The following is a 20171-nucleotide window of genomic DNA, read 5'->3' on the forward strand; positions in this document are numbered from 1 at the left end:
GTCTCGGCCCCGCCCCGGCCCATCGCGGGTCCACCGCCCCGCCGGCGCAGCGGGCGGAACCAATAGTGTCTGACACTGCGCTCGACGTCGTCCGTCCGGACCCTGAATCCCGGAGCGCCGGGCGCACGAGGACGCTGTTCGCCGTGGGCTTCCGGGCGCACGCAGTTCTGCCGCCGCCGAGAGGGCGGAATTCCCGGTTCCGCTGCCGTGTGTGTCGGTGCGCCGGGTTCATCTGCCACCATGGGGATCCTGGAAAAGATCTCCGAGATCGAGAAGGAGATCGCTCGGACGCAGAAGAACAAGGGTGAGGGCCGGCCTGGCAGAGCCTTCCTTTCTGCCCGCCTCAGTTTTCCTGTCTGTAAAATGGGGGAACAACTCCAGCGATAGAGCTGAAGCGGGCTCGAAGGCAGCAGAGAAGTGCCAGAGACGTGACCAGGTCTCCCAGCGCACCCGAGGCAGGCAGGACCGGGCGGGATCCGGGTCCCAGCGCGCTGGTCTGATTGCAGACGATCGCTGTGAGATCGGCTCGGTGCCAGAGCAGGCGACCGGGTAGAGAAATCGCAGCCCGCAGCCAGCGTCTGACCCAGAGAGAGGCATGGTCGGGCTTCAAACCCGGGTCTCCTGGCGGCTGGGCCTGGGGAGTCGATGCTCTCCCCTTTTGTACTGAAAAGCCCAGGAGGAGACCTTTCACGGGTACAGCCTCACCCAGCGTCTCGGGAACGGAGGCCATCAAGACTCGAGCCTGGCGGACCTGGGTTTGAACTCCAGCGCCACCCGTATCTCCTGTGAAAGCTTGGAAAGTCACTTCGCCTCTTTGAGCCTCAGTGTCCTCATCTGCAAATGGGGATCATAACCCCGTCTCATCTTAGCTAACAGCTCAATTAAACTAGATAGTGTATGCAAAGTACTAGGCACATGGTAAGCACTACGTATTTAAAGTTACCCCTTAACATCAATAGCATGTAATAAAAGATCAAATGTGGAGTTCAGATTGTAAGGGCTGGAGGCGATCGCAGGAGAAGAGCAGTGGGGAGAAACAAATGATGACACCCAAGAAGGCTTCCAAGAGCAGGTGGGACTTGAACTGGTTAAGGGGAAGGTACCCTCGGTGAGGGGCACTGCTGAGGCAACAGCATGGCAGTCCATGAGCATGGTGTGTTCCTGGGGCAATTCTAGATTTAGTACAATCTAGATCAGAAGGAGGGTCTGGAATAATGGGAGAGGCGATTGGCCAGGGTGGGTGAGGCCCCATGCCCAAGCAGTCCTGCTATGGGGTTGCAGAGGCAGGAGGTGGGGAATACTAGGTAGCTAGCGTCAGTGTCTGTCTTTCCCTGGCTCTGTGCAGTTGTGGAGGCTGAGAAGTTGGGGGGCTTCGTTCATTATGTAAATCTTCTCCAGGCCCTTACTATGTGCTAGGCTTGAACACAGCAGGCACATCCTTGCCCTCCTGGATCTGACCTTCCAGTGAAGGTCTTTAAATGAATAACCAAATAAACAAGATCATTTCAGCCAGCCATAAATGCTGTGATGACAAACGAGGCTGATAGAGCAAGAGTGTGGGACTTGGGAGCTGGGCCTGCTAAAGTAGAGTGATCAGAGAAGACCTCCATGAGTTGGGGACATCTGAGCTGAGACCAGAATGAGAAGGAACCAGCCATGCAAAGATCGGGGGCAAGACTGTTCCTGGCAAAGGAATGAATATCACTGAGGCAGGAACAGACTTGGCTTGGACAGGGATCTGAAGGTCTGGGGCTGGAGTGCAGTGATGAGAAAGGAAAGAGCCAATCATGTAGGGCCGTGTATGTCATGGGAAGGTGGCAGTTGTTTTCTCAGGCAGCAGGAGCTAGTGGAGGGTGTAAGCAACGGAGAAACATAGTCTGATTTCAGTTTTATTTATTTATTTATTTGAGAGAGAGAGAGTGGGGGGGGGCAGCAAGCAGGGGAGAGGGAGAAGCAGACTCCCCGCTGAGCAGGGAGCCCAATTCGGGACTCGATTCTATGACCCTGGGATCATGACTTGAGCCAAAGGCAGATGCTCAATGCACTGAGCCATCCAGGTGTTCCCTGATTTCTGTTTTAAAAGCTCCCACTGGCTGCCCTGTGGAGTAGCATCTACAAGGATCAAGGCAAGTAATAGGGAGGCTTTGGCGGTGGGGAAGGGGATGTAAAGATCATTTAAGGATTAAGACCTAGTCCTTCCTTTCAGAGGGGCTCAGTCTTATGAGCTGGGATGACAAGAAGGATCAGATGAACCTGACGCTTGCGGAACCCATACTTGACCACTTCTTACTGCCACCAATTCACTCCTTCCCGTGTTAGACATTTCCTGAGTACGTGCCCTGTGCCACTGGAAGCGGAGATCCTGCCCCATTTGAGTGAGGGAAGTAAAAAAAACAAGATAGTATCGAATAGTGATCAGAGCCATGAAGACAATAAACAGGATCATGAAGCCAAGAGAGGCCAGAGGAAGGGTGGGGGTTACCATAGATCATAATGACAACCAGTGATTACGGGGTGCTTATGTGTGCTAGTCATTGTTCTTAGTGCTTTCTCTAAGGCTTCACAAAAGTCCAGTGGTGTGGTTTCTCCTGATAACATCCTGCTTTGCAGATTGAGACACTGATACACAAGAAGATTAAGTAACTTTTCCAAAGTTATGTGGCCAGGAATGGCAGGGTGGGTGTGACATTGCCCACCGCCCCCTCTGGCTGGGGAGGGGAGGCCTCTTTGAAGAAATGCCATTTGAGCTGAGCCTCGAATGTCGAGAAGGAGCCAGCCCTGGGAAGATAAAGTTGCAATAGAAGGAATAGCAAATGCAAAGGTCCTGGGGCACAAATAGTGTCAGCTTGTCCTGAAGAAACAAGAAAGCCACTGTGGCTGGAACGCAGTACATACAAGAGAGTGGAAGGGGGTGTTGGAGAAGTAGTGAGGGACCACGTTACCTAGCCCCAGTCCACTCTTGTAGTGAGGATTTGGTAACACCTCTTTTACCATCAGGAAATGCAGCTCCTCTTGGATACTGTAACTTTTGTATGCTCAGAATTTGAGAAAAATCAGTGTAATACCCTAATCATAATACAAAGGAGGAGAAAAAAGAAGGCATAATTAAAATAGTGTTGATTTCAGTATTTACATGTTGGGGCATGGCCCAGACACAGTGATGTTACAACGAAGGCGTGAGGTGTTCACACCTCTGGGCAGCATCACAGGGCATGTGCCGGCCGCGACGCAGCCCAGTGCTCAGTGTATTGTGCTGGTGACTTAGGCACCCTACAAGAGGCCTGGGATCCCCAGATGGTGAGCACCTCCAGGTAAAGTTTCCAACAGCACATGCTAGAGTCTTTCCTTAACATGCACAGAAGTCATATTCCTGGAAATTTCAGTGTTTATTCACACCATAAAAAAAAAAAGTCCTGTGTTGCTATGTGAAACAAAAGGCTCTAGGCCCCAGGCTTTTCCTCTGCAAATGTCTTAGGGCTGTGAAAAGTCATATGGAACATGGGACGATTGATAGCTGTGCCAGACTGACTCACACTTTGTAGGGCTGCGGGCTTCCCTGGTCCTTGCCTGATGAATGCTGTTGGGGACTTCACCATCACACCGACAACAGAAAACATCCCATTCCCCAGACTCCCCCAGGGAGTGCTGCTGCACGGGTTGAGAACCACTGACTTGTGGTCCTGTGGTCTCGATAAGGAGACTAGCTTCTATCCTAAATGAAGTGAGAGGCTAAGTGGACCTGTTAAGCAGAGGGTGTTTTCTTCCCTGATCTGGTTCTTTTTTTTTTTTTTTTAAAGGTTTTATTTATTTATTTGACAGATAGAGATCACAAGTAGGCAGAGAGGCAGGCAGAGAGAGAGGGGGAAGCGGACTCCCTGCTGAGCAGAGAGCCCGATGCAGGGCTTGATCCCAGGACCCTGAGATCATGACCTGAGCCGAGGGCAGAGGCTTAACCCACTGAACCACCCAGGTGCCCCCCCCATCTGGTTCTTGATGTTTCCAGCCAGCATTTGGCTGTATATGGGGGCACACCTACCCATGGGGATTGGAGACCCTGGATACTTAACTTCTGTCTTGCTTTACGTCCTTTAGCCACTGAGTATCACCTGGGTCTGCTGAAAGCAAAACTCGCCAAGTATCGGGCTCAGCTTCTGGAACCGTCCAAATCGGCCTCATCCAAAGGAGAGGGTTTTGATGTCATGAAGTCGGGTGACGCCCGCGTGGCACTGATTGGATTTCCCTCTGTGGGTAAGGTCAGTGATGGTCAGCATGGGCCTTGGGGAGGAAGCAGGTTGTCTTCCAGACACGACTGTCCAGCGCCTTCTCTCGCTGCCTTTCTGAATTAGCTCCAGGGACCGAGAAGACCCAGCGTCCCCCAGGATCCGGTCCCACCCCTTTGTCATCCTGCCATAGCGACCATCGTTTCCTGTCTCTGGAAGGAGTGTTTCTGCTCAGTGTCAGACCCATCCATCACGTACAAACATTTACTGAGCGCGCACCCTGGGCCAGGCTCTGGGCCGGGCCCTGGTGATGCGGGAGCAACCGAGATCGTTCTGTCCAGTGAAGAGGCCGCCAGATACAGGCTGAGGGAACAATGACCAGGTGGCTTGGACAGGTGCTGGTGGAGCAGCTTTTGAACCAATTCAGCTAGAAGGTGTTAAGCCTGTGCCTCTATACCACGCACGAGGGGAAGCCGATAACAGCTACCGTCATTTGAGTGCTTGCTGCCTGCTGAGCTGGGTAGCTGTGCTTTATACGGGTTTGGTTTTATTTTCCCCTCTGCCTGGATCATGGATGTGTATATCACAGGAGGTGGGGATTGGTCTGCGCTCTGTCCACACACACACACACACACACACACACAAGATGGGATTAGGGCCCCTCTGGCCGCTGACATGTCCACTTCTCCATGGCTGTCTGTCCCATTCCTGCAATAGAGTTCCCTCACCCTGTAATGGCTGCCCAGAAGCCCCCACTGTGCCTAGAGCTTCCTCACAGTCCGCTCCTTCCCTCGTGTGCCGATCGCATCCTAGAGCTGGTGTTTCTGCAGGATGCGTTCCTCCAAGGCCGCCCAGGGGCTTGAGGTGGAGGGTTTTAAAAACACCTATCAGTGCTGCCGTTTACCCTCCAATGCAGCACTGACTGACTCCAGGTGGGGACAGTTGGGAATGTCTCCGAGCACCCGCTCACGGACACCCACATGGGGAGCTGTGTCAGCGTGGGGCTGTGGGCCAGGCCACGGACAGGGTAGAGGAAGACCACACTCGGCGTTGAGGTCTGCAGGCTTCCTTCCTGGGGGATCGTAGGTGCCTCTGACTCTTCGGGAGCGCTCCTGTCCTGGGTGGACTTTATCATCAGTACTGGTGGTGGGCGGGTGCTGTGTGCACTGCCCCCTTGTCCTCCATCCATGTGGGCTCAGGACACCGCATTGTTTTGGTTACCATCCAAGCCAGGTGGGATGAGAAGGGGAACGTTGCTGGAGGTGGAAGTGACGCCAGGCACTGGACATGAGCCACTGCCCTCCGTGGCTCCTTCTCCTCTGGGTCGTTAGCTGTTTCCCCAGGCGACGCCTTGCAATGCTGAGTGTGCCGTCTGACACGCAGCTTCCCCAACGGGGCTCAGATCCCCGTAGTAGTATTGGGGTGCTTATGACCCCTCAACTAGACAGAAGCTAGGCACAGAGCAGTGCAGGGGCCTCCTGCTGCCGCAGCTCAAAAGTTGCTGATGCCCCCTCTGGGGGCTGGGGGGCCCTCGGGAGAGCTGGGACCGCCCCCACGTGTGCCCTCTGCCGGCTGAACACCCTCATGGTCTTCAGTCCTGGCGGGGTGTCCAGATCCCTCTCTGTCTCTTTGGCCATTTCTCATTTTCTTCTGTGTACTAGAAATTTCCAAACACGTGGAAGAGGTTAAGGCAGAGTATAGCGCACCCGTTCTCTGAGTCTGTCCATTTCACCATATTGCTCATCCCTTCGGATTTGTGTCTGTGTGGGCGTTTGCGGTTTTCTTTGTTTCGACTGACCCATTTGAGAATAAAATACAGACAGCATGCTTCCTGACCTTTTGCCCCCAAATATTTAAGCATGTGTCCCTAAAGAATAAGGATATTTTCCTACGTAGCCATGAGCTATCACACCAAACAAAACGAACAGTAATTTTAGGAGTGATCTAACGCCGGGACCACACTCTGATTTCAACACTCACCCCCAAGTGACCTTTGAGGCTGCTCTGTCCCAACCAAGGTCCATTCTAGGACCGCATGTGGCCCCTGTAGGTGTCATGCCTCTGCCTGCTCTACTCTGGAACGGTCCCTTTTGCCCAGACCCTAGCTCTAAAGAGACCAGATAGTGGCCCTGCAGAGAGTCCACGCTCGGGAGGTGTCCACTTGCTTCCCCGTGGTGTGCTTTAGCCAGCTCGTCTGTCTCTTGTATTTCCTGGGAGCCGAGAGTCAGGTGGAGACCCAGGACTTGTGGCCAGATTCTGCATAGGAGATGGGGCAGACCTCATTTTGTACCATGCCAAAGAAAAACCCCTGACCACTGGCTGCATTTCCAGAATGGCTTAGGGGGAGGCATGCCCTGTGTCCCTTCTGAGTGGTTGCGTCAGTGTCCCCTCAAGTCCAGGTAACTGGGAAGTCCGCTGCAAGGTGCTGCCGCAGTGGCGTGTGGCAGTCAGTCCCTGTCAGCATCCCCCTAGTGACCTTGACGCCAGTGAATTGTCCTTGCCTAGGAGGTTTGTTAGCCATGGTAAAATGTCAATTTTCCACTTGTCTTCCTCCTTCCTCACTAATTAGCTGATGTTCCTCTGGGGAGTACCTCTCATCGGGGTCAGCTCTTTGGTTTGCCTGAAAAAGTTCCTGGAAAGGCAGGACAAGTGCATATGTGCTGCTGTTAAATGACCAGCAAGATGTTGGGGTTAGAGCTGTCCCGCAGGGTGACCAGTAACTGTTTTTAAGCTTTAATTCTTCGGGTGTTGTGGTGGACTCCATCAGTTTTCACCTGGTCTTGATTTTACTTCCAACCTGCCAAGGACTTCTTTTCCAAGCCCAAGCTGGGGAAAGAGCTTTGTTTACCAAGTGTGCCCTTGAGGGTCTGGCCCTGTGGCCGGATCCTACCACCCTGCTGGGGACTGGGGCTTTCCCACCAGGGGAGGGCCCAGGCCTCCCCCCCGCAGAGACCAGACAGGGTCAGAGTGCCCTCCTGTTGGCCTCCAGCAATGGTCACTCAGTGTCTCGGCAGCCCTTGCTCTCAGGGTCACCCCAGTTACCCATACTCGTCTGCCCCACCAGGTTTTTATCTGTCCTTAGATTTCTAAGAGGCTCCCAGGACGGAGAGTGTCTGGATTTGAGGCCAAGGTTTCCTTCAAGGTGTGAGGGTATATGAGTGGGATGTGCCCCCAGCCTTCCTGGTTGCCTGAGAGGCAGGGTCCCCGTGGCCCAGTCACAGCTGTGTCTCGGGCTCTCTGTTCCTGGTGCCCTGCTGACTAGGCTGGGGCCAGGGGGTCCGGGCTGGGTTTCTTCCCCTCTGGCTCTGCCCACTGCTTTGTTGGCCCTCTGGCCCACTGCACCCATTGCTGTGGCCTCACCACACTCTGGGCTCAGCACACCTTGGGCCTTATCTCCTTCCACCCCATGCAGCCCCCCAAGGTGGGGACCGAGCAGATGGCCAGCATGCATATGAAGGACTCAGAAGCTCAGAGGAAGAAGTTTCTTCCCCGGGGGGAGCCTGGTCTCTCTTAACTCCCAGCCAAGCCACGGCTCTAGTCCCACAGTGAACCGTGGCACAAGCATTCCTATCCAGACCCTTCCCAGCTCACCCCTCAAAAGGTGTTACCAGACCCTTCCTGTCTGGCAACACCTTTTCCTGCCATCTGGCTCTGTCTCAGACCACGTCTGTCCCCTTGCACATCTCACCCCTCCCTGGGTGAGCAGCGCTCTGAGTGCTAGGGGCTGTTGCCTGCTTGAAGCTCTCTGGGGCCCAGGAGGGGCTGCGGGTTTGGTGGAGCGAGGCAGAGGACTCCGATTTAGGAACCGGTTCCCTCTGGCCATGTGAGACAGGCCTTGAGGCTTCCAAAGAAGGGGGTGCCTTCTGGTGCCCCACCCGCCCTGGGCAGGGCCAGAGGTGACATTTCCAGCCGTTGAGGCTGAGGAGGGAGTCTGGGCTGCCTGTGTCCAGCAAGCACCCGGCCCATGGGGATCCTCTCAGGAGGCTGGGACAAGACTTCTCACTACAATGACCTCCTTTTCCTCCTAGTCCACCTTCTTGAGTCTAATGACCTCCACAGCCAGCGAAGCCGCGTCCTATGAATTCACCACCCTGACATGCATCCCTGGGGTCATTGAAGTAAGTTGGGGCATGCTTGGTTCTGGAAGGGGAAAGTGTGTGTGCTCGGGTTTGCAGGGGTGTAGATGGGTGTCATGGGGTGTGGGTTGTCCGTGGGGAGGGGGAAGACTCTGAACTGAGCTGCCTTGCCCTCAAGCACTGGGAGCTCACCAGTACCCATCGTGTTCCACGTCCCACACTGCCCCAGCTTGGGTCCCTTGTTCCCAGCTGGCCGGATCCCTCTGGCTCCCGTGAAGCTTCAGAGTCTGGGGCCACTGGGGTCCCAGGGCCTGGAACCTCCGCAGTGCAGGGACATTTCTGTGCACTGCTCTTACTGTCACTGGAGAGCCCCTCCCCGGGGTGGGTTTCTCCCTGGCGGCTCCCCAGCGGCTCCTCAGCTTGTGCGATAGCGTCTGTGCCGGACTGGGGTGGTGACAAGGCCGGGGTCCTGGGATCAGGCAGGCCCTTCCTCCAGGGACTCCTCCCCTGACCGTCTTCTCTTCCCCAATACAGTATAAAGGAGCCAATATCCAGCTCCTGGACCTTCCTGGGATCATCGAGGGTGCAGCACAAGGTAGGAGGTGGGGACAGGCGGTGGGGAGACAGGGTGGACCTCAACACCCCAGCCCATCCTCTTCCAGAGCCTATTGAGTGTCCTGACCTCATTGTTAAAATCGGATGTGGCTGCAGGGCCTGATGGGTTGGGGGAGGCTTACAGCCGCTCACACCGCTTTGGCCTCATCTCATCCTGGCTGGCCGCGTTTTAAAGCCAAGGAAACCGAGACCCCGTGGGGTGAAGTGACTTTCCCAAGATCACATAGCTCACCTGATGGGTTTGAATTCGCTCTTTGACTCCACGGGCTCCAGTGTGGCCCTGCAGGAACCCCTACAAGGAGTGGACACCTGTCACTTGTGCTTCTCGTCCTAGAGCCTTTGTTGTTTTGGTTCTGTGTTCTGAGATGGGAACATGCCCGTGGCTTCTGGTGGTGGGGGGTGGCCTGCAGCCTCACAGAGATGGGAACCAGCTGACGGTTCTCTGGCAAGTGACGGGCTCTGTGCTGGCCGCTGTCCCGGTCCTCAGCTGGCCTTATGACTTAGCAATTGTCACCATTTCCTTTTCGTAGCTGGGAGAAGTGTCAGGGATGACAGATAAAGGGTCTGTCCTGAACTGAAAGGGGCTGCCACTCAGGGGCAGAGCTGGGGTTGGCCCCCACCTGTCTGGGTCTGCAGCCCCCGCATGGCTGGGCAGCAGGGCCTCCTCCCTGGGGGTCCATTTGCCGTCTCTGCCCTGCACCCTCCCATACCCCACTGTCCTATCAGGGCAAAGTCCCGCCTGCTTGCATTGGGGCAGAGGGAGTGGCGATGGTCCCCCAGGAACCTGCTGTCCTTCTATGTCGTGGGGTTTGGGGGTGGTCTGGCCACAGTGGGGGGCAGTGTGCGGATGGTGTCAGGAGGCAGCTGGCCCATGAATATCACTGGGCCCAAGCCCCTCTTTCTCAGGAGAGAGGCCAGTCATGGCTGAAATCTGTACTAGATCCTAGTGCTGTGACCTTGGCAAGGTGCCTGGCTTCTCTAGTGGCCTCGTAGCCACAGGGTCTGATCCTTATAAAGTGGCGGTCCCCACAGCTTCTCTTCCTATGGCGTCTCGTGTGATCCCCTCTGCAGCCCTCAGAGTGGGGCTGGGTCATAGCACCCGTTTCCAGAAAGGGCAGATGTGTTAAAATCCTCACACCACACTAGCTTTGTGATCTTGGGCAAGTGCTCAAGTATCTCTAAACGAGGTCTCAGTTTTCTCCTCTGTGAAATGGGTGTGAGAACGCTGCCGGTACACGATAGTTTCGAGGACTAAGTGAAGAAATGTTCATGAAGCACTTGGCAGGAGGCCTGCCACATGGTAGGAACAGGGGGAGAATGGTACTTCTCCGGGGGTGGCAGTGTCACATTGCCTTCTCTCTACAACAAGCCTCCGGGAGTAAGACAGCACGTGGAACAAAGAACAGGGCCCGGGAGATCCCAGCCCAGGGCCGGCAACGTGGCAGAGACCAGGGAGGAATGCTAAAGGACCAGAGTCTGGGGCCCCGTGGGCTGGGTGCAGGTCACACACAGCCTGCCTCTGTCACCATGTCAGCATGTCTCTCCCACGCATCCAGGTAAAGGCCGCGGACGGCAGGTGATAGCTGTGGCGCGGACGGCAGACGTTGTCATCATGATGCTGGATGCCACCAAGGGAGAAGTGCAGAGGTCCGCAGGCTGGTGCGGGGCGTGGGCTGATCTGGGGAGGGCCCTGGGCGGGCTCATGGGACGCTGTGGCCCAGCTGGTGTGACCCTGAACTCATGATGGGTGGCCCAGGGGGTGCTTGGGCGTCTCCCACGTGGGAGCAGTGGCAGGCCTGTCCACAGGCTAAACCCGTGCGGTCCGCCTGGAGCATCCTCTCTCAGAGGCTTGCGTCTGGCACGTAGACGTCTGGAGACTGAGGGCTGTGCTCTGCTGGCAGAAGCCTCTACCACTGGTCCCTCGCCGGCACAGGCCGTCCTGGCTCTGGTCCCCACCTACCAAGGCCGAGGTGCCTCAGTTGCTGCCCAGACCCACGAGGAGCCTGGCCCCAAGCCACAGAAGATTTGTTCATACCCTGACTTGCTGACCGAGGGGCACACCTCTGCCTGGCAGCAGCCTTGGCTTGCTGGGTTCCTCGTTGGGGGTGAGAGGGCACTGGTCTCCCTCCGGGTAGGCAGAGGCTTCCGATATAGCACGGAAGCCACCCGGCCTGCCCCCGGCTTCACTGGTGAAGGTTTGCCGCGGCTCTGCCAGGTCTCTGCTGGAGAAGGAACTGGAGTCTGTGGGGATCCGCCTCAACAAGCACAGGCCCAACATCTACTTCAAGGTGAGGCCCCTCTCACTGGGAGGCCAGGCCCAGGCAGGATGGGGACAACTACCGGCTGCCCCTCAATGAGCAACTCCCCCTTCTCCTCTCCAGCCCAAGAAAGGCGGCGGCATCTCCTTCAACTCGACAGTCACACTGACCCAGTGCTCGGAAAAGCTGGTGCAGCTGATCCTGCACGAGTACAGTATCCTTTCCCAAAGCAGCACAGGAGGGGCAGCGGGAGACGGGCGCCTTGTGGTCCAGGGTGCTGACACACCACACCCCAAGCTGCCCTGGAGCCATCCGAGCAGCTGCCAGGAAGGCTGCAGCCCAGTGACACGGAGCACTTCCTATCCCCTTTGCCTCCATGCTCCCCAAGCTACAGGCTGGTCAGACCACAGCTATGCACTCAGCAATGCCTTCCTTACTCCCTGCGGGTTCTGGGACTGGTAGCCAGTCACATCTGGAAGGAAGGTGACATGGTGAGGGAAACAGCCCCTGAGGACAGCCTGGATAAGCCTCAGGGAGAACCAAGGGCTAGGTGAGTGTCTGGAGGACCCTGGAGGACAGGGCAGAGCCCCAGAGGCAGAGAAGCTCAGCACTTGGAGAACTTCCCATGGCACAGGCTGTCTGCAAGGTGTTGAGGCCTCTATCACTGCAGGTATGCAAGCAGAGGCAGGGAAGCCTCTGGAGGAGAGTGCTGCATGGGGGCAGGTGGGTTAGGCCAGTGCTTACAGATAGCGCTCGTGGCCCTAAAGCCTGGGCTGCCACTGAGCATTCTGGCAAGTGCATTTTTCTTCTCACCTGGCAGGCGAGTGAAGCCACCGACTAAACTTTACATGTTCTGGTTTCTGTTGAAAACATGAGGGTGCTCCCCCACCTCACTGTCTTGTAAAACCTCCAAGGCAGAGGAGCTCCGAGGTCCCTTTCAGCACTCTGTTGCTTGCCTGGCCGTTTGGGCCCCTCCGATGCAGGGACCTGAGGGGCTACTGGTGCACTGGTAGCCCTTAACCTGAGCCCCTCAGAGATCTTCAACGCGGAGGTGCTTTTCCGAGAAGACTGCTCCCCGGACGAGTTCATCGACGTGATCGTGGGCAACCGGGTGTACATGCCGTGCTTGTATGTAAGTGAGGCCACCCCCCCGCCCCCGCATGTGCAGGAGGGCTGACCCCCATGGGAGGCAGGCGGTCCAGAGGAGTGGGAGGGGCCTGGAGTTGCTCCCCCCCGCCCCCCGCCTTTGCGGCTGCGTGCGTCCTGCAGACTATCTAGCTTGGCACCCGGGCTCTAGTCCAGCCTTCCCTTCTGGGCATGGGCAGCAGCCCCAGGCCCCCACAGCCTTTCCCTATCCTCAAGGCAGCAGGGAAGGGAGGCCACTGGCATTGGCCTCCCTAGTCCTGTGTTGCTGCGGCTTGCGGCTTGCAGAGGTAGGAACTATGGGCCGAGCCAAGGCATTCAAGGACCCATTTCCTGCACTTCTTTGTTCCTTTCCCTCCCTAACACCTACTTCCCTGGTCTTGATCCCAGGTTTATAACAAAATCGACCAGATCTCAATGGAGGAAGTGGACCGCCTGGCCCGGAAGCCCAACAGTGTGGTCATCAGGTGAGCACTCGGCTGCCCCTAGTCCTTCGTGTATGTGAGCTCGTCAGGCCTCCCGGGCACCTTGGCCACACAGGCCCTCTATGTGCACCCAGGGCGGAGGAGACCCAACTCAGTAACGGCTTTGACCTGGTTCTACCCTGGAGTGGCCTGGGCAGAGTGGGTGATGCGGGGTGGGCTCTGGCTAAGAAAACAGAAGGGAAATAGTGCCACCTATGTAGAAGGTTCATAATCACTGAGGCCTCAGAGCCTCATAGTCAACGGCTGGCCTCAGAAAGCCCACGGGTATGAGCCAGCTCCTCCTGATCTCCGGAAGACGGGGCTTCCAGCAGTGGCAGCCTGGAGGGTAAAGGGAACTGAAGTCTTTGGGTGGGCGGGGCCATCCTGGCCGTGGCCCCCAGCCCTGCTTGGAGTTGGGGGTCTTGGGGTGCTACCTGCACCTTGGCTGAGGGCTGTTTGTTCGCTCCTCACTGCCCCTACAGTTCCCTCCTCTGGGCAGCCTGACCTGGGGGCTCTGCTCTGCCAGCTGCCCAGCTCAGACAAGGATCTCTAGCCTCACAGGCTTATGGGGGGCAGGATGCTGAAAGACTGAGTGGGGTGACTGGTGCAAATGATGGGTACGGGTTCTGGACCATCTGCTAGGCATTGCCAGCTACTGCCAAGAGCAGCAGAGAGCGGGCATCCTTCCCGAAGGACAGCTCAGTTCCTCTCCTGCTGTGTCCCAGGCTCCCTTCAGGGGCTGCCGAGAACATGTCATCCTCAAGGTGTGAGGTCACCTTCACACCACACCTTCACCTGCTGTGCTCACAACATGTCATGCTCAAGGTCATGTGCAGGAGGGCTGACCCCCATGGGAGGCAGGCGGTCCAGAGGAGTGGGAGGGGCCTGCCCCATCACAGAAATCCCCACCGGGCAGTCCTGTGGCCACCAGTCTCCCAGCAACTGTCAGGAGGGAAGTCCCCCTCCAGGCGCCCTGCATCCCTCAGCGCTGCTGTGTGCTCTCCACAGAGCGCCATGGAGACCCCCAGGAGAAACAGCTGAGCTCTCCTGGGCATGACCATGGCTGTGACCAGAGGCACCAGCAGCTGAAGTGTCAAGCTGTTGTCAGATCTGCGGGCTTGGTTCCCATGGGTGCCAGATGGGCTGCACTGGCCTCGGTGTAGGTTGTCATTTGCACGAGTGAGAAAGCAGGCAGCCCCGGTCTCTGAGCCCATGGGGGCTGCTCTGATTGGCTGCCTTCGTCCCTGGCAGCTGCGGCATGAAGCTGAACCTGGACTACTTGCTCGAGATGCTTTGGGAGTACCTGGCCCTGACCTGCATCTACACCAAGAAGAGAGGACGTGAGTGTGGTGGCGGGCAGCCCAGGAGATGGGCTGAATCCCCCTCACGATGGGGCTGCCAGGCTCTGCCCAGTGCCCCTGACTCAGCTGGTCCGTACAGATCACAGCTTTTCTCCCATCTCACAGCTGGCACTGCCCTCTGCCCTGGGCTGCTAGAGACCGTGGCTGAGCTATGCTGCTTTCTGGGGCTGCTGGTCCTGAGGATGCCCCGGGTTGGGGGGTGGGAGTGGCTAGAGGCCGGCCTGTGGTTCCACATGGGCTACAGTGATCACCCCCCTCCCAGCCTCTTCTGGGTCAGGACTTGAGGCACGTGAATACAGGGGATCCTTCACCGTGTGGAGTCTCCCCCCCCACCACCACCTCTCAAACCCTGTGACCTTGCAGCTGAGTTCTGGCAGTTTGTGTAGCCTTGACCTTGTCATCAAGGAAGGAGCTGCAGCTGCCCCTGACTGGACGCCAGCAGCTGTCACGTCTTGCCAGTGCTGTCCAGATGCTCCCCGTGACTGGACTTAGTTAGGGCCCTTGTGTCTGATGGGGTTACAGGCTGCCTGAGTCCTGGATGTGGATTTATGTTGATTTCCTGTGTTAAAGTCAAGGTTGCAGAGCACCACACAAGGACCTGTAGGGAGGGTGTGCTAAATGGCGAGGGAAAGGTTAAACCAAGGCTGGGGGCTGGAAGGGCCTCTGTCCCCTGATGGAAGGCAACCACAGAGTAGCTTGGGGCCATAACTGTGGTTGCTTTCCTGTACCCCCACCTCCAATGTCTACCTTCACAGAGAGGCCAGACTTCACAGATGCCATCATCCTCCGGAAAGGGGCCTCCGTGGAGCATGTGGTGAGTTGCCGAGTCATGTCCAGACAGTGAGTCAGGGAGGTCACCGTGCCCCCTACAAGGTCTTGCCGAAGGCCCTCCCAGCCCTCTGCTGGCTTGAGTGACACCAGCTGCGGTAGCAGAGTGGCCGTGGGCAGGCCCCAGAATGAGACCTGGGGTCGCCTCCCAGCCACCGTTCCCAGCTGCATAGCGAGCCTGCAGGCTGCGCCAGAGGTAGGCATATTTCGCCCACCCTGGTGGTGGCTAGGGTGTGCGGTTGCATGAGGTTTCCGGCAGCAGGCCAGGCACTGGGAAGGTCCGGGAAGTAGTGGTCATCCCCATCCTGTCACATCCTCGCGCCGCAGGCCTCTCAGAGTCCCTGTTCTCTCAGAGTCCTCTGTTTGGCTGCTCCACCATGGAGAGCTGCTGCCCTGGGGAATTTCTGTATTGTTAACTCCAAGTTGTGTTTCCCCAGTGCCCGCCTACGGCTCAGAATTACCACCTCCCTGCCCATAGCCCCTCTTAGCTTCCTCTCCCCCAGTCAGCCCCCCACAGCCCTCCCTGATCCCACTTCACCCCCCAGTAGCTCTGAATGCTTTTTGCATTCAACACACATTTACTGAACACTGACAGTAAACAGAGCAGCCCTAGTTCCAGCCAGAACAGGGTCCTTGGGGCACAACAGATGCCAAACACCCAATGCCAGAGTCAAGAAGTCACACCTAAGGGGGAGTGCAACAGAGTAAGGGAACGGGGAGTGACCCTGAGTCTACACAGACAGGTCAGATGGTCTCCGGGAAGGGGACCTTATTGGGCCTGTAGATCAGGGAGGACCTGACCTTGAAGAGTTAGAGGTGGTGGAAGCCCTCCCAGGCAGAGGAGTGAGGTATACAAAGGTCCTGAGGCAGAGGGGCCCTAGGCTGAGCCTGTGGGCTCCGAAGGGGAGGGTACATTCCGGATCTAGAGTTTTGTTGCAGGCCCAAAGGTCACCTGTCCCTGAATGTGACCTTGTGCCCTCTCTTACAAAAGCATATGGGCTCTGAAAGAGCTGGTGAGGGCCCAAGAGCCTGGAACAATGTGCCAGGCTTTGGTTTTGAGGGGTTTTGTTTTCCATCTAGCTCATTTCTTCTCAGGATCTGTATGGTGGTCAGGTGGTGGGCTGGCCTGCAGGCTGGGCTCCTGCATTCGTTCATTCAGCAAGCCCAGCCCAAGGCCCCTTCCAGCTAGAGGCCCTGATACAAAAGTATGGGGCTCGGCCTTGAAGGCTAGCATGCCCGGCAGAAGCCACATCCATTAGATGACTCATAAGGAGCTCTGTGGGGAGCTCCCTGTCCCTACAAGCCTGTTTCAGAACCTGTGAGTGAGGTGTGTCCTGGGGACCGAGCAGCTGTTGCTACAGGGGGGCCCCCCGGGTGCTGGCCCTCGGTGGGGTTACCCTGCCCCTTCTGTGGGTACTTACCTCCACCCTCTCAGGCCCTGGCTTCTTGCCCAGGAGGATGTAGGACTTCAGCCACTCCCGGGAAGAAAGCGGGAGATAGCAGGAGAATGATTTTCTAGGCAGGGGGAAGAGCAGGTACAAAGGCCCAGAGGCAGGAGCAGATATGGGGAGTGCTGGCTGTTTGCCGTCAGCTGCAGAGAGGGTCAGAGGCAGGAGGTGCTAGACCCAAGGGTGAAAAACGCCCAGTGGGGTGGGGAGGGGCTTTGGGGGCCGACTCCAGAGCCTGGACTGTGTCTCCCAGAGCACTGCGTGCTCTTCAGTGACCACTGTTCGCCCTCCCCACAGGTGCCTCCCTCCCGGCACACCCAACTGTCCCAGTGCCACAAGGTATATACAAGGAAGCCTGCCCAGATGCTGACGGCAGAGACCCAAAGTAGAGAAACCAGGGAGACATTGGAGTCAGGCAGATGCAGGATCGTACCCTGGTTCCTCCATCCTGGGTCAGCCTCCCGGTGTCTCAGTTTCCTCTCCAGGGTGTAATTGACCCCCCAGGCTCTGGGCCTTTGATACACCCAGCCCTAGTGTGTAGTCCGTGTCAGCTGTTGAAGGCTTTGCCTCCAAAAGGGTCACGGGCTGTACCCCCCGCCCCCCGAGGCAGCAAGCACCTTGCTGGGCTCTCAGTGGTGAGAGGTGCGGTGGGCGCAGGGGTGCAGGAGTCCCCCCATCATCAAACAACACCATCTCTCCCCCAGTAGAAAAGATGGCCTGGGATGACCTTCATTGTCCCTAACTGCTAGGGTCAAGTACAGAAAGACACCGGAGGCCCAGAGCAGGTGGGAAATGCTCTTACAGGCTCAGCATCCTCGCAGGAGCGGGGCTGAGGGCTTGGGGCTCTGAGCAGGACTTATAAGGCTTGCAGGCACGTGGGAGGTGAGGCAACACCACACAGCCTTCCCTCTGGCCCCCCTTCCACTGCCCCCGCTCCACTCTGCAACCGGGGGCCCCCGATCTTGGGAAGAGCTGGCTGCCCCTCCAAGGCCCCCTGCTTCTAGCTTCCTTTTTTTTTTTTTTTTTTTTTAAGATTTTATTTATTTGACAGAAACAGTGAGAGAGGGAATACAAGCAGGGGGAGTGGGAGAGAGAGAAGCAGGCCCTCCACTGAGCAGGGAGCCCGATGCCAGGCTCTATCCCAAGACCCTGGGATCATGACCTGAGCCAGAGACAGACCCTTAATGACTGAGCCATCCAGGCCCGCTTCCAGCTTCCTTTAAGAACTCTGGGATTCCTGAGGCGGGGATGGATGACGTCCTGGGCGGGAGGCTCCAGCTCCCAGCTGTGGCCAGGAGACGAGGACCAGCTGTGGTGACTCCAGGCTGAGGTGGGGTGTCCTGAAAACCACCCCCACCCATCCGAAGGGGCATTTGCCGGGGTTGTCATTCAGGCAAGGCCAGCAGAAGGCTGCTGATAACCAGATCCAGGTGTCTTATAAGGCTTTGAGAACATTTCTAATGGGCACCACAGCTTTCAGGCCAGCCTGGAAGTGGGAGCATCAGAGCAGCCTGCTGCATGTGGCTTGATCCTGTGGTATCCACAAGGCCACTGCTCTCTGAGCATCTGCCTGGGAAACTGCTGCTGCTTAGCACACAGCTGGGGCTTGGGGGTGTGGCCAGGTGCAGGGGGCTCGGGTTCAGACTCCTCTCACTGTCCTACTCTCCCATCCTCCAGTGCCACCGCATTCACCGGTCACTCGCCAGCCAGTTTAAGTACGCGCTGGTGTGGGTAAGTCTCTGGGCTGGAGATTGGTGGGGTCATACCCAGCATTGCCCCTGGGTTGGGCAGGAGCATGGCATCTGTGCTGTTTTGCCCGGCGTCCCGGTTTGGGGGCCTGCATGCTGACTTGTGCTGGCCTCTCCCACATTGGGATGCGGGGATGGTCAGACTCCTGGGGACATTGTCCTGTCTGCAGGTGGTTTTCCAGTGCTGTGGCCCCCACTTCAGACTCTGGCATTCCTGTCCCCCCAACATACCTACCGCCACACCCGCCATCCTCCTGTCATAGCTATTTCGGGCTTGGCCCTGCACAGGACAGAGGCTGACGTGGTCCCTCTGTCTGTCCCCCGCCTAGGGCACCAGTACCAAGTACAGCCCGCAGCGAGTGGGCCTGACCCACACCATGGAGCACGAGGACGTCATCCAGATTGTCAAGAAGTAGTGCCTCCTGCTGGGCCCCCTGCCTGCCCACCCTGTCTCCCCGGGGAGTCAGACCCAGCCGGACACACCAAAGCCCAAACAGGAAATAACGTGCAAATACATACACCCCAGGAAGGGGTCTCTCAAGTCTCCACTGTTTCTGGAAGTTTCTTCAGTAGGCAGATGTAGTGTGTTGGGGCAGAGGGACATGGTTGGGGAACTTGGGCTGGTCTGGTGGCATTTCCCATGAGAGTGGCCCCTTGGATGGGGATTCTGTGTTTGGAACCCTGGGCCTGTGCCCTACACTCAGCACCCTCAGGCACCGACAGGGCCTCATGCGGATGGCTCGCTCAGTGCCGGGGTGCGGAGCCGAGCCTGCCCGGGTCCCAGGAAGCTCTGTTTCTGGTGGGGCGCCTTGGGCCTTTAGCTCCCGCCATCCTCTCTGGCACTTGAGGAGCGGGTCTCCCAGGACAAGCCCTCTGCCCCACCCCAGGGCTGCTCCATCATCCCTCCACAGCCTGAGGAGCCCTGATGTACGGCCCTCCTGGGGCCACCCCTGCCCAGAGCCCACGACCCAGGGCCTACACGGACGCCAGGAGTGGCAGCTTCGGCATTGGGTTTCTGTACTTTTTCTCTAAGACCTTGGTCTTGGCTCTCCTTTCTACAATAAAGAGTGGAAACAATCCCTGTTCAGACTGAGGACAGTTCTGTCAGTTGGCTGGACTCTGTCACCAGGCTGGGTCGGGGCCAGCCACGAGCCTGGGGATCTGAGTATGGATGGAGTTCCGGCTGTGGGAGAGCAGGCCCAAGTCTGGGGTGCAAAGGAGAGTGTGGTGGACCTCCAACATGGTCTCTGCACTGGCGTGTGGGCCAGAGGCTATGGGCCCCAGATGTGGCACCTTCCAAGGCTAGGCCTGGCTGCCAAGGTGGGGAGAATTCTCAGAAGGTCCTTGTGACTTTTGGGGTGGCAGGGAGGCTCCCCCGGGAGAGCAAGGTAGCCAAGTCTGTCATCTGTTACCTCAGCAGGCAGGGGTGGATGGGCCTTGGTGTGGGGCCAAGGAGGGGCAATACGTGGTCACTGAGCCTCTACCTGCCAGAGTGGGTGTGGGGCCGTCCCAGCAGCCTGGTCTCCAGGAGCAGCAGCATGTCCTGGGCTTCCACAGCTTGTGAGCATGCAGCTGGGATTTCAACTCCAGCTGAGGCTTCTCAGCCACAGGGGAGGCTTCCTGGAGGAGGTGGGCCTTTTGGGAATAACAGGTTTCATGGGGCTCCCAGGCACTGGGCTGGCAGGAGACAGCGAGGGCTCCCCTGGAGGTCTTCAGGTCCAGCTGGGGTGTGGAGCAGGCCCCCTGCCCTGCTTTCCAGGCTGTTGCTGGCTCCTCTGTCAGCTGCTCGGGCTCCTTTCCTGAGACAAAACAGGAATAATAGACATCATTAAATATACATGGGGCCCCAGGCGGTCGGCGTGGTGGGCTGGGCCTCTCTTCCCTGCAACACCAAGCTGCTGTGCTGGGCTGGCCATGTTCCTGAGGCCATCCGCAGGACCCCCATTAGGCGGCATGCAGGCAGGGAGCAGGCCACGGGACCCAGGTAAGAAGACCCCGGCCCAAGGCCCT

The 20171-nt window shown here is 57.6% G+C and overlaps 1 protein-coding gene across 1 annotated transcript; it reads left to right on the plus strand.

Moving 5' to 3' along the window:
* The first annotated feature begins 99 nt into the window (after window positions 1-99).
* DRG2 (developmentally regulated GTP binding protein 2) lies at window positions 100-19238 on the plus strand. The gene is made up of 13 exons (XM_082708382.1): window positions 100-304; window positions 4093-4253; window positions 8249-8338; window positions 8831-8891; window positions 10468-10558; window positions 11127-11199; window positions 11293-11383; window positions 12204-12301; window positions 12703-12779; window positions 14028-14116; window positions 14893-14951; window positions 18091-18144; window positions 18491-19238. Exons 1-13 carry the CDS (start codon window positions 241-243, stop codon window positions 18575-18577), a joined length of 1095 nt encoding a protein of 364 aa, XP_082564508.1. The 5' UTR covers window positions 100-240; the 3' UTR covers window positions 18578-19238.
* The last annotated feature ends 933 nt before the right edge of the window (window positions 19239-20171 follow it).

Source organism: Mustela nivalis (genome assembly GCF_964662115.1).
Source record: "Mustela nivalis genome assembly, chromosome: 17".
Taxonomy (NCBI): domain Eukaryota; kingdom Metazoa; phylum Chordata; class Mammalia; order Carnivora; family Mustelidae; genus Mustela; species Mustela nivalis.

Coding starts and splice junctions, on each gene's coding strand:
- DRG2 (XM_082708382.1), top strand. CDS start 241: ATGGGGATCCTGGAAAAGATCTCCGAGATCGAGAAGGAGATCGCTCGG. Junction 305..4,092: donor TCGGACGCAGAAGAACAAGG/GTGAGGGCCGGC, acceptor TACGTCCTTTAG/CCACTGAGTATCACCTGGGT. Junction 12,302..12,702: donor TGTACATGCCGTGCTTGTAT/GTAAGTGAGGCC, acceptor TCTTGATCCCAG/GTTTATAACAAAATCGACCA.